This window comes from Rhinolophus ferrumequinum, chromosome 14, assembly GCF_004115265.2.
Source record: "Rhinolophus ferrumequinum isolate MPI-CBG mRhiFer1 chromosome 14, mRhiFer1_v1.p, whole genome shotgun sequence".
NCBI classification, from domain to species: domain Eukaryota; kingdom Metazoa; phylum Chordata; class Mammalia; order Chiroptera; family Rhinolophidae; genus Rhinolophus; species Rhinolophus ferrumequinum.
In genome coordinates, this window is record NC_046297.1 from 36,306,403 (window position 1) to 36,320,177 (window position 13,775).

At 41.4% G+C, this 13,775-nt stretch overlaps 1 protein-coding gene across 2 annotated transcripts; it reads right to left on the reverse strand.

Moving 5' to 3' along the window:
• Window positions 1-231: 231 nt before the first annotated feature.
• TP53INP1 (tumor protein p53 inducible nuclear protein 1) lies at window positions 232-12,503 on the reverse strand. 2 transcript variants are annotated; one of them, XM_033126372.1, is made up of 5 exons: window positions 12,304-12,503; window positions 5,568-5,824; window positions 4,688-5,045; window positions 1,801-1,838; window positions 589-722 (listed from the first exon to the last, which is right to left on the reverse strand). In XM_033126372.1, exons 2-4 carry the CDS (start codon window positions 5,677-5,679, stop codon window positions 1,817-1,819), a joined length of 492 nt encoding a protein of 163 aa, XP_032982263.1. In that variant the 5' UTR covers window positions 5,680-5,824; window positions 12,304-12,503; the 3' UTR covers window positions 589-722; window positions 1,801-1,816. The 2 variants fall into 2 exon arrangements, with proteins under 2 accessions (XP_032982262.1, XP_032982263.1); XM_033126371.1 differs by lacking the exon at window positions 1,801-1,838 and having other exon boundaries at window positions 232-722.
• Between the last annotated feature and the right edge of the window lie 1,272 nt (window positions 12,504-13,775).

Here is a 13,775-nt window from a genome sequence, read left to right on the forward strand (position 1 = left end):
ATTCGTTATATACAGAAAAGATTATCAAGTACTGCTCAATAAAGTGTATGGCTGACCCTGAGAATGAATTTTTGCTTACTCAAAAGATTGATTAAGTAATACAAAATAAAATGCAATTGAAAGATGCCTATTCTTGTACTTGGGAAGAAATGTCTTTAAAATGCCAACTCATATATACCTTAATAGATTTAAAGACATCCCCAAATACCAAACACTGTAATTGTATTGATTTGTATTGATATGTCTCCAAAAATATTCTGAAAAAATTTACAAAAAAGTAAATGTTAAGAGCAAGGCATTATGTGATATACAGCATGTAAATCTGGTTTTCAAGATAGTGTCTAAACACACTGGTAAAACTATGTGATTGGTCATCAGCTGGCTGTAAAGAGACAGCATCTTCAGCATTCAAGCACACACATCCACACACATGCACAAACCAAGAGAAACCAACCAACCAAACTTGAAATTCTTAGTAATTGTACTGACGTGGGCAGGGCTGATGGACAGCCCAGCCATTGTGTTTGACTTGTCGCGAGTGGCAATCCCTGGTAAGATTTTGGCGACGAAGGCTATTTCTGTTCAGAGACTGTCTTTCACTATGTTCTTTTATCCACTGGGAAGGGCGAAAGCTCTTGGGTTGTTCCAGAAAAGTGGTGTGAGCAGCAACAGCTGCAACATAGCAGTGAATGTGCTGCCGCATTTCATTTTGAGCTTCCACTCTGAAACAGAAAAAAATGGGGATGTATTAAATAACAGAGTATGTTATCAATGAAATTGAAAAAGTTACTTATCAATTCAACTTGCCATACTAATTTGTTTATGGTTGAATGAGACCTTTGTCTCATGGCTGACAAACAAATTTATATTTTGTAACCACACTGACTGATAATGGTGGAAAGGAGAAGCCAACTTTTAATAGAAGTAAGTAGCCTATTTTTTTAAAATGCTTTACACTTTGAGTGAATTTCAATTACAAAGCAAACACATTTATATATGCTTTTCTGGGAGGGAAACTAACATTTACTGAGTATCTGCATTTGCCAAGTGTTTTGCAAATATTATGTATTTTAATTCTCACCATAATCTTAAAAGGAAGTTTTACTGATCAGAAAGCTAAGGCTCAGAGATGTTAAGGTCATAATTATTAACTGACTCAAAAAGGAGTCTAACACAGATTTTACTCCAAAGACCATGGTTATGAATCAGGGTGAATAATGGTGTCCTGTGCCAACAGCACCTTCACAGACGTTTGCTATCTGTAAGTAAAATGTTCTAGGAAACAGGTTTACATCTATATTTAATAGAAATATGCATAAAGAAATTCTACTCATTTAACACTTTTCTAGTAAGAAGCTACCTGCTTATTATGTATATCACAACAAGACACATTTTGGAATGGCATTTGCATAGCAATGTTATAAAGATCCTTGGAGAAAACATAATCTTAAAATATGGCTACAAACTATACAATTATTATGTTTTCTATCTTAAAAGCTAATCAAATAGGATAGATCTAAACTATATTAACATGTAACATAAAGAGTTTTAAGATTCTTAAGGGTTATTTTACACAGGAAGGGCAGTTATATATTCTGCCTATAATCACTACAGGAAAAAGACTATTATTGTTTAATATATTTTTTTAAATAGTAAAATCAAAACAGGTCATATTAAGAAACTAATAAAGAGAAGTTAAAATAGAGACAATGGTTTTTAAAAGGTGGGCACCTTGAGTCCTTAGCTTCCCTGCTCAGACTGAGAACACATATCACACAGTCTCAAAGGGAATATACTTACTCTGTGCCAGTGAGTCTTATAAGCAGCTTTTCCTGGCCCTACAAATGTTAAATGGTGAACTATTAAATCACTAGTAAGATTTAAAATGCTCTTTAATTTTACTGTTAGGATGTGGTCAACTTTTCTTTATTTTTAACTGGTTTATTATATGGGTCATTAAAGGCACATGTATTACTTAATTTAAGATTATGATAGTATATAAACTTTCACAAACAATATTTATAAAGGCTAAAATGCAATAAAACGCACACTCTGAAGCTCATTTATAATTATGAAACATCGTACTTTTTTTGTGATAATATCTTCAAGGATAGACAGAATGGAAATGATCTAACTTTTGAAAGACACGATTTATTTCCTGCTCAGATAATACAGATATTTACTACATAAGTGTTCTCCTAATCAGGATAACACCTAATTTCTGTCATTATTTAGTGAGCCTTACTTATAAGAATTTCAAATCTAAAAATAAGGATGTGAAAACATTTTTCAGTTACTATTAAACTATAATTTGCAGTACTTTCTTATGTTCGAAAGAATTCATATAAAGTTAAATGTGTTCTTTTGATCGTGATATATAGGAAAACAGATATTTAACTAACCTATACGTTATATCAAAGCAAAACAAGATACAAAAACAAACAAGATATAAAAAATGACATTCTCACTGCATCAAAACTGCAAACACATAACAGATACAGTGCAAGGTCCTGGACTGGATGCTGGTTTGGACAAGTTAGATGAAATATTCTGGGCTCCAGTGAGGAAATTTGAGTACGGTTTAGTAGTAGATGAAGTGAAATTTTACTAAAAAAAGAAGAAGGAAAAAAAAAGGTGGAGATCATCACCTAAAGAAGTCGATTATAAAATAATACATGCAGCTTGATCCCATTTAGGTTAAAAATGGTATGTGTGTAGCTATGCGCACACGTGTGCATGGACACATACAGAAAGAACAATGTGGAAGAATATGCCCTACGGTCTTAACAGTATTCAGCTCTGGGTAGTGAGAATGTCATTTTAATATTTTAATATTTTAATTTTCTAATTTTCTGCAATGCATATGTACTGCTTCTCTAATGTTATTTACAAAGCTGCTGAACATATGTATGTGTGTGTGTGTACACACACACACACACTTTACTGAAAAATATACAAATGCCAGTAAGTTTAAAGTGACTATTAATCACACTAAATTCTTGAATGGAATTCCTCAGAGGTGAGCTCAGAATCAGGAAGAACTTTTAAGAACTGAAAAAATTGATATGAATCAACTATAAAGCAATTAAATCAATATCACCTCCAAAAAATTATATTGTAAATTTTTGTTGGAATGCCTGAAACACTGACCTCTTGATATACTTACAGTGCTGAAAAAAGAGCCAGTTAAAGTTAACATTTCTCATCAGAGATCTTACCCAGTAGAAAGCGTGGGTAACTATATAAGGAAATTGTTTTTCAATTTGGTACAAGCATATAGTTATCTTCATTCAAAATAATCTATTAGGTTGGTGCAAAAGTAATTGCAGTTTAAAAGGTTAAAAATAATTACAAAACTGCAATTACTTTTGCACCAACCTAATACAATACTGAGATATGAAGTGCAGCAAATTCTGGTAAACAAATAATGAGCTGTCTGGGCTTTGTTTATATTTGGCAAACAGGAAATAGCAGAAGATACAGTGGTCTAGTTAGTAGAGTCAGGGCCCCGACAATGTAAAAAGAGGTTCTTTAGAAGACAACACTAACCACAGGAATATTCTGAACCACTCGAAAGAATCGAATTCACCTGTACCTTTGATAGTTATTAAGGGAATTAAGGCAGTGCCAGCATTCCGAAAATACTTTAACACCATGAGGAATCTTCTACTAACTGTGCATCAGGGACTAGACAGACTTTGAGCTAATTAACACCGCCACAGGCTTTGTTTTAGTGGGTGGCAGCAATCCTGAATACGTTCTCTGGATAAAGGCCACAGAATGTCTATCAGTTTGCTTAGGAACATATCAAATTTCACTGACCAGGCACTTTCCCTGAACTTTTCCAGGCCCTCAACCCATTTGCTATTGCAACAGAGCCCCGCAGACTACTTGAGACCCCCATACAACAAAATATTGTTTGAGTGTGAAATCTTTCCTCTGTAAGGCAGAAAACAACTCTTTGAGCAAAATGTTTTGGTAAAACTGCCATTTACTTCATGCTTAAGATTTCTCAGGTTTTCAAGGTTAAGTGTCATTTGATGTGACCTAGCTAGGGCTATGTGGAAGAAAATACAAGTTTTATTTTAAGACATACTATTCTTGTCGAATTTGATATCCTCAAATAATCCAGTCTGTAAAGTGCCAGAGTTATATTCTAAGATACTTAGCAGAAATGCCAATTTTTACTTTCCATTCAGTAGCAGAATATTATGAGATGGCTCTCCATTACATAACTGGAGTGTGCTACAATTCTTTTTTCTTTTTTGTCGCAGTCAGTATCTTATATTTGAACGTCATTTGTTTCCTACAAAATCATCCTCTTCCCTTAAGTGTTTACCATTTGAAAATCACTCAACATTTAAAAGGTTTTAAAAGGTTCTGCAAATAACAAATATATGTGTATTTATATATACATATACAGAGAAAATAAATGTGGTAAAATGTTAACAAGTGCTTTGAAGACAACAAAACAGATTAAGAGGATACAGAACTAACTTTTTTGAAAATCTAAAATGAACAAATTTTTTAGACCATCGCTGCCTTGTGCACTATGCACATACTTTCATAAATCTCTAACATGATTCTTTTTCATCTTCTAAAAACTTAGCTTGAAATTATAGTAGAAACCAATAAAATGCATGCTAAACAGACTGCCTGTGGAGCGAATAAGATACTTATGACTTACCTGGGACTACTAGAGTTATGAAATTCATCAGTCCCACAGCTGGCCTCATTGAGACCAGGGCAGGAGTTATGCACAGCATAGACAGACATGCTGGGATGTTCGATGAGAAGGTTTTCCATAGGACTAGTTTCCACCTTGATAGTGGTTAATCCACCTGCAGTAAAACACGGGGGAGGGGTGATAAACCAGCTCTCCTCCATTGGGCAGGATTCGAACTGAAGGAAACAGGAATCACTTGTATCAGCCAAGCACTCAAGAGATGCAGGTAAACAGGAAAAGACTGAAGGATGCTCAGTAGGTGACCCTTCACTGATGTCTTCTTCCTCGTCTGCTGCTGCTGACAAACCAGTGCAAGTGTCTAGATCAGAGTCCACGTGAGTTGTTGATGTCCCACAGGAGGATGAATATCACATTCAGAGCATGGAAAAAGAAGAGATGCTACTATTAGCTGATGCTCACATTCCTCCTTTTATTTAGGTCAGAAACAAAACCATTTCTATTCACTTACAATAATTATAAAATACCTTCTGAGCATTTTATGTGTGTGGTGTATCACTATGGAACAGATTACAGTGGCTTTGCAGGAATCGTTTTCAGACTGTTTCCATTCTACTGAGTAAAAATATGAGTCCTATCAGTTACTGTGTGTCTAGTATGAGGGTTTTCTATTAAAGTGCCCCTGATTTGATCAGCATGTAAGAGTTGCAGAACTGGGAAATCTGATGTCAATCAATTTCACAGGCTGCAATTTCCTGCAATTTTTTAAAGACAAATTCTTGTTTATTTACCTTTAAGGTTTAAAAACCTTCAAAGTTACTGATTTACCAAGATGCAAGAGTTTCCACTTTTGCTGTGATGATTAATGGCAGAGAATAATTACCTATGAAGTCAACAAGAATCCATTCATCATCTTCTTTCTCACTAAATTCTGGTTCTTGGTTGGAAGCAGTATTGACTTCACCCACAAACATTTTATTTAGTCTCTGGAACATTGTTAAGGCAAGATTGAGACTTTGACTGGATATCTTTATAGTTGAGATTTCAAAATCCTGTCTTCAGCCAGCCTGATGGCACCAACAGGAGAGTAAAGTGCACAAGGTGCTTATTTAACTTAAGTGAGAAGAATCAGTCATTCCCCTAAAATAAAACAGAAAAAGGAGGTTATTTCAAATCAGCATCTCTTTCCATAATATGTGTGCTTTTAAAAGTACACATACATACATTCTCTCTCTCGCTCTCTCACACACACATACCCCCTTAGAAGAAAGCACATGACTTAGCCTTCAGCTACAGCTGTTCTCTTCCTATAGGAGTCAAACACAAAAAATGCAGTACCTGTTATTTACAAAACATTATGAATGAGTACACAAACACAACATGTAAGTATATTAAAATGTGAAACAAAAGCGAAGGAGTTGGTTCTTTTTCAGATCTGTGCTTTTATAAAGGATAAATTTGAATAATGTATTTCAAACTGCAATACTGCTTTTTTGTTGGAGGAGCAAAAACTAGATATTAACAGTCTTGCTATATGATATTCTATTGCCCAGAAGGCTGCCAAATGAACCCAGCAATAATATTGGGTGACCACAATTCTGCCAGGCCCTCGTCTTTCCTTGGCTCATTTTCTCTCGTGCTCTGTACTTATTGTATATGACTGTAACCATACATAATTACATTTAAAATCTCTAAGTATAGCATACTTTGACCTTCAGAACAATTCCTACAGCTGGCATGAAGAAATTTACACTGTAGAAAACTAAGGTGGACAGTGACTAGAAGTGGTAACCATTCACCGTGTAGTAAGTAGCAAGCAGTTGGTGCTGTAGTCAGTATGCCTGGGTTCAGTGCTGGCTCTGCTGCTTATGCCCTTTATGAACTAGGAAGTTACACTACTTTAGTTCCACCTCACGGAGTTCTGGTGAGTTCTAAATGAGGAACCCCAGCCTTGTCTGATCTTATTTCAGAGTTCCAGATTTATATGTCGTCTTGACGGGCATATCAAACCTAACACATACCAAAGAAAACTTTTAATTTTCCCCCATAATCTTACTTACGCACTATCCTTCATCCCTTGTCAGTTAGGAGAAGCAGCAGCATTCAGCAGTTATTCAGGCCCCAAACCTAGCAGTTACCCTTGACTTCTAGAACTCTACCATCCCCACTGTATTCCGTATCCAACCCCTCATCCAACTATCAGCAAGTTCTGTTGACTTTAGCTGCATGTACGGCTTGAATCCGCCTACTTCTCTACCACTCTCATCCTAGTTGAAGCCAACCTGGTGTCTCTCCAGACTGCCAATCACCACCTCCTAGACGGCCTCCCTGATCCTATTCTTGTAACGAGATAACGCAGGCACTTCCTGGCAAGGCACTTGGTACAAAGTACTCAGTCAATGTCAACTATTCTTCAAATATTTATTATCACCGATTATACAGCAAGTGCATACTAAGTGCAGGGAAGACAGCAGAGAATAAGGCCCGCCCGTGGCAAGTGTAACAACCCAGTGTGATATATGCCATGGAAGGAGAAGTACTGGGTGTTCCTCAGATCTATGCAGGCAGAAGTCAAGGAAGGACTCCTGAAAGAAAGGACTTTAATCTTGAGTGGCTGAGATGATCAAGAATAGAGAAACGGGGGGGCAACCGGATGGCTCATTTGGTTAGAGCTTGGGCTCTATACAACGGGGTTGCCGGTTCGATTCCCACATGGGCAGTGGGCTGTGCCCTCCACAACTACATTGAAGACAAGGAGCATTGAGCTTCGGGAGGGGCAGCGGGATGGCTAAGTTGTTTAGAGCGTGAGCTCTCAACAACAAGGTTGTCAGTTCAATTCCCGCATGGGATGGGCTGCGCCCCCTGCAACTAAAGATTGAAAACGGCGATGGACTTGGAGCTGAGCTGTGCCCTCCACAACTAGATTGAAGGACAACTTGGAGCTGATGGGCCCTGCAGAAACACACCGTTCCCCAATATTCCCTAATATTAAATAAATTTTAAATAAAATTTATTTAACAAAAAAGAGGAAGGGAAAGAAGGAACACTGGAAACCTGCAGTTGAGTGAGAATGTGGCACATTTGGTATGGCTCAAGATTCAGATAGACAGTCATGAGAATATGCTGGGGGCACTAAGTGGGAAGCCAGAAGTTAAGGGGAGGGAAAAGTTAAGGATGACCCAGGTTTACGGCTTGGCAACTGGGAGGATGGTGGGACTGTTTAGTGGGAGAGGAAAACTACAGAAGGTGCAGGCTGGGCATTTTGGACAGGCTGAATCTGGGAAGTCTGCAAGTGACACATTTGTAAATGTCTAGGAGGCAGCTAAATATAGGGCTTTGGAGTTCAAGAGTATTGTCTCCGCCAGGGGTACAGACTTGGGAGTTGTCAACACAAAGGGATGACAGAAACCCTAAGTGTGGATGAGACCACCCAGGGAAGGTGAAAAGCATCGTGCTAAACTTCTTTTTCTTATGAGCATCAACCTTGAATCTGTAACTTCAGACTTCTGACATTTCATTTTCAAAATGATCATCTTTAGCTGTAAATGTAGTTAAAATCTGTAGCTGATGAGACTCCTGGTTCAATTCTTTAGGTGCAAATTGGACTGCTACAGTTGTTTGGCACGATACTATGTGAAGTACTATAAATTTGGGTTCAAATTAATGACATTTGAACACTTTTGTGGTCACATCCATCATTCTCACCCATTAAATATTAAAATCGGGTAAACAGCTAGTATCACTTGCATAACAAGTCTTACTGAAATCCTTCTGGAAAGGAACATGGCCAAATCGTGACGGCTGGTGCTCTAGTATGAGAATTCAAATTCAGCTTTATGTTCCATGTAAAAGAAATTAGAAGAAAAGTGGACTGTGTAGTTTGTTTGACCTATTGTGGTATGACAGTTATATTCCAAAAGATGAACTATCACAAGATCTGATGTAAATAGAGGTTCTGAACATATAAGCTAGGAGGGAAAAAAGATTATTTTCAAAGTCCCTTTCTCATTTTTCTTAAATTATGAAGGTTATATTGGCTCCAAGTAAATTTCTGTGTGTGTTGAACCAATGAGGGACTAATCCGAGTTCTCCAGAGCACAGGGCTGGAGCTCCGCAGAGGGGGAGCAACCCCCAGGGGAACACTTGCTTGTGCTGAATGAGCACCTTGTCCCCTAATTGTGATGCCACATGAAGGATTGTCACTGGGGCCCAGTCCAGATAAGTGGCAGCTACAAGGCAGAAAACACTGCTGAGGCCACTGAAGATAGGCAGATGTGGTTCCCAGCTGCAAACTGCCTCTTTTGGCTACAGCTCCAAACCCACAGGATGAAAGCCAGCTTATCTGGGAACATGTACAACTCTGTCACAGGAAAAGGTGTCTCCGGAGGAGCTTTCCACTGGGCAGCAGAAGTCAATCTTCATTTGGTTTCCTGCAGTCAGAGGCTGCCTCCTGATGTCCCATGTCTCCTACAAGGGCAACCAACCTTAGGTGCACAACGTGCAGGAGCCGAGCCAGGCAAGAGAAGAGCTCATCCTCATCTCTCCTGACTCACTGTTGGTATTTACATGATACACCTGTTGAAGCCCCAGGGGAAGGACACAGAATGGAGTCTTGCCTGTCTTCCCAATGACCCAGGAACTATCCCTACATAGTCACTGCTACTCTTGACCTTTGCTCCCGCCAAAACATGCAGGCTCTCCATGGGGCTGGTTCTATGTGGAGCTAAAACGCAAAGCAGAACAGACTTCACTTCTCACTACCACTGACTTTTTGATATTCACAACTCTAGGGCAATGATAAAAGTAAAGTGAAAATTCCTAAGAAGACAAATCTACAAATACAGCTCTGGAATTTAGCAAAGAAGGCTAGGTAGGGCAGCGCTACTCTTCTTTGGGCCACCTGCAAACTTTCCACCGGTATCCAACCTCAGCTGGGTAGTGTCACCCCAAGGAAGAAAAGAAACAAAGTGTCTGGGCGCAGCATTTCAAGAAGGCAGCTTTGTCCCTGTTCTCCTGGCTCAAAATACCTCTACCCCACCCTTTAAAAAATGTATTTTTCATTATAATATGAATGAAACCAACTTACAGAAAATAGCTATTATTCCATGTCTTGTTGCAATCACTGTTAGTATATTGTGCATTTTCCTTTAGCTTCTTTTTCTACACATAACAAACTTTTTATCATTAGTCATAGTCTAGTGAATGCACAATTTTGTATACTGCTTTGTTACTCAACATTTTATCATCAATATGCCTGTTAATACATGAACAGAAATGCTGTGTGCGCCAAGAAAGGCGGCTGAGTTGAATACTTATGGGGAAGAGCATTCTAGTTTGAGAACTTAGAAAAGGAATTGCTAGTATGGAAGAGCTTATTCGTACAAATTAGCTTCTCATTTTTGAGATAGCACCAACCTAGAGGCAACGTGGCTCTGGGGTTAGCCTGCTGTGTTTGAAATCTTGGCTCTGCTACTTGCAACTTGTGTGAACTTAGGATATTTAGTAACTTCTTGGTGCCTCAGTTTTCTCACCCCTAAAATGGGAATGGTAGTGCCAATGTGAAGATTAAGTATGTATCACTTTGAATGTGCCTGGTACATAGCAGGCACCCAGTAAATATTAACCACAAGTTCATTCCAAGCCAGCTGTTGACTGTGAGCATGTCATTTAGTATCTTTGAGTCTGAGTGGTCAATATCTGCAAAATGTTTTTATAATTAGAGCTACAATTTACTGAATGCTTATTATATATGCCAGGGACTTGAGGCACTTATTAGTCCCACTGTACTAATAAAGAAACTGAGGCTCAGAAATTAAATAACTTTCTCAAAAGTGACAGAGACATTCAGGGGTGGAGCTGGCATTACAGCCTAAGTGTATCTGGTTCCAAGTAACTTGCTTTTCCCTGCACATGATCTCTCCAGCTGCTTCCAGACTCAGTTGGTTTTGACTGCCAGTAGGCGGCTCCAAAAACATTAAAAAAAAAAAAAATCCCACAACTTTGATGATCTAACTTCTATGTGTACAGTTGTGGCTTCTTGACAGTTTTGAAATATCAGGGGGGTAAACTAACACATCTTCATTGAAAAATGGCCTCAAAATTACCTTTCTCTATATCCCAGCCTCTCCCACTAGTTTAGAAAAATAAATATGCTGATTTGAGTAATTTAAAATCGATTTTAAACTGCAGAAAAACCAAGAAAGAAAGTTGTCTTTGCTTGTTCCACTTGGACCCTTATTCAACTAGCTACAAGACGGTTATTCTCCTAGGGACCTACCCCTGTCCGCCTGGAGGATGAGTGACAGTGGACAAAGACTTCAATAAGTGGTAATTCATAGCCTGTTGACCTTGAATTTTGAAAGTAGGGCCATTCCCAAGAGAAATATCAGGGAGCATTCACAGAAACAAACAAAAGATAGGATGAAAAAACAAGAGACCTTGGTCATAGAAATTAGAAAGATGCTGGGTCCAGGCAGGAGCCTTTAAAAATTATCTTGCCAGTTCAGAATTATAGTAGCTGCGACTTAAAATCAAAAGGTTCCCAAGTGCTTTTCACATTTGCAATGAAAAATGTATTTCAATTACCAAGCAAGTGATTTCAGGATCTCGGGTACCTCATTATTACTTCTGTTCAATGATTCCATGAGTCACTTTTCCCCCCTTTCCCCAAAACTTTGTATTCAGGAAAAGCTCTTTTAGCAACCAATGTCCAAGTCCCTGGAAGCTAGACAGAAAAGGGTTCTTCCTTAATCTACTGTAAATTGGAATTAACACAGAACAATAATGAGCAGATATAACTGGGAAATACAATAAAAACGAGGCACCTCCACGTAAAATTCATCTGCGTCTCTGAAAGAGAAAAAACACCATTTCCTTTTAATTGGCTGTGTGGCCTTGAGTAAGTTACTCAAACTCTCTGGGCCTCAGGTTTCCTATCCATAAGATAATACGGTAAAGCCCTCAGCATACGGTAGTACGGTATATGGTACAACGTAAACGCTCAATCAGCGTAATTAAAATAATTATAATGGGCAAGTAAAGTTCTCTTTCTAGAGGTGCAACCTCAACTATTGATGTGTAGGAGCCAGCAGGTTCAAGGAACATGCCACGGACAGATGGACACTTAAGCGCCGCTCGCTGGGTTCCCGAGAGCCGCAGGGCTCACGGTAATACCGCGCCCCTGGGTGAGGAGGGGTGGCGGAGGGGTGAGAAGCGCAGGACCGCGGACTGGGACAGAAGCGTCCCAGGGCGGTGGCCAAGAGCCCCCGTCCAACGGCCGAGTGCCGGAGGAGGAGGAGTGGAGGAAAGTGAGGAGGAGGAGGAGGTCCCGCCGCAGCCAGGAAAACAGGCCACGCTCAGGGGAGGAGGCAGAAACTAAACACCCAACCGCCGCCCCGCGCCGGGGCTCGGCCCGGCCCAGGTCTGAGCGGCCGCCTTGGTCCGCACCAGGGGCCACAGGGCCAGGCGAGAGGGTGGGCGGTGCGGCGGCAGCGCGGGGAGGAAGCCGGAGACCGAAGCGCGCAAGGACGGCTGCCCGAGAGCAGGGCGCGCGGGTCGGGGCAGCGCCGCCAGGGCGGCCAGGACTAGCGGACTCGGCCCCCAGCCCCACCCGCACTTACGTGGGCCGGACCTGCAGCGCAGACGGCGGCGAAGCAGCAGGCGCCTGGCTCGGTGGTGCCCAGAGGGCACGGACGGCGTGGGGCTGCTGAGGTAGCTGCGGCTCCCCGGACGCTGGGCGTAGGGCCCGGCCGGCCCTCCTGGTGCTGCGCCGCTGGCCGCTGCCGGCCCGTCCCTCTCCTTTTGTTGTTGTGCAGCGCTGGGAACAGCTGATCCGCCGCTGGGCACGCCCCGCCGCCCCGCCCCGGGGCTGCGCCAGGCCCGGCCCCACCAATCCGCGGCGCGGGGGCCCCGGGGCCGCCCTGCGAGAGGTTGTCACTAACGCACGTGACCTGGCTCCTAGCCTGGAGACGCTCTCAAGTTAGAAACAAGCCCGGGCAACAAAAGCCGGTTGCGGAGGGGAGACGAGAGGGGCAAGCTGAACGGAAGAAGAGTGGGGACGGTGGGGGCGCTGGAACTGGGGCGACTGGGAGACAGGAAGAGAAGCGGCTGGGGGAACAGAAATAGGAACCAGCAGGAGTGTGAAGAAGAACGCGAAGGGCGACCCCAGCGGCCCCTTTGACCAAGGATTTGGGGCACAAAAACATTTTTTGTTGTGAGAGGAAAATTGAGAGCATTGTACTGGAGCCTAAAAATCGCAAGAGACCCATTCAGGCCAGAGTAGGGGTCAAACCCTAGACGAGGCGCTGTCAGGCAGGCCCACCTCGTGGCCTTTTTAGAAGGAAAGTGTGGGCTCCAGATATAGGTGATGTTGGCCCACCCAACATACTTTTTAAGACAAGGAACCAGGCCCCACCTTGCTGTGGTAACTGCCATTGGGAGCTGACTGAACTTGCCCTCAGCCTCAGGATTCAACATACGGGAGGGCGAGGCTGAAGAGGCCATCTGACCGGAGAGGTCAGGAGCTTGAAGGGCCCTCTGCTCTAGCAGACAAGAAGAACCTTGGAGCGAGAAGCTTCTTCCCTAGGCTCTTTATCTAAGCTTTCATATAACCCAGGGAGGTTATGACCTCTACTCTACTGGTTACATACATGCAATCTGTGGACATTCACACAAGGCTTACCCGTTTATAGGGAGAAGAAAATGAGACTGGGCTTGAAAATGCTTTCCAAACCAAAGCTCTGTGTGTGTACGGATGGATTAGCTGTGTCTGGCAAAGGCAAGGGAGTCATGTTGATGCATATCTGCTTTCATGTGGGTCCTGTTTGAACTGAGATGTAATTCTCTGACCCATGGTGGAATATAGCAACCCTCAACAGGTATAGCATACATTACAGTTTCTGAAAGACTCACATTCTGACCCTTAAAAGAATCCTGTGGTCAGTCCATTTCCAACAATACTGGTTTTAAAGGATGTAAATCAAAATGCAGGGGATTGTCTAACATCCAGCAATAATAACCAAACATATGGTGGCTCTTTGACTTTTTCTCAGGAGGTAGACCAAGGCTGTAACTTGTGAAGTGGACAGTCTCA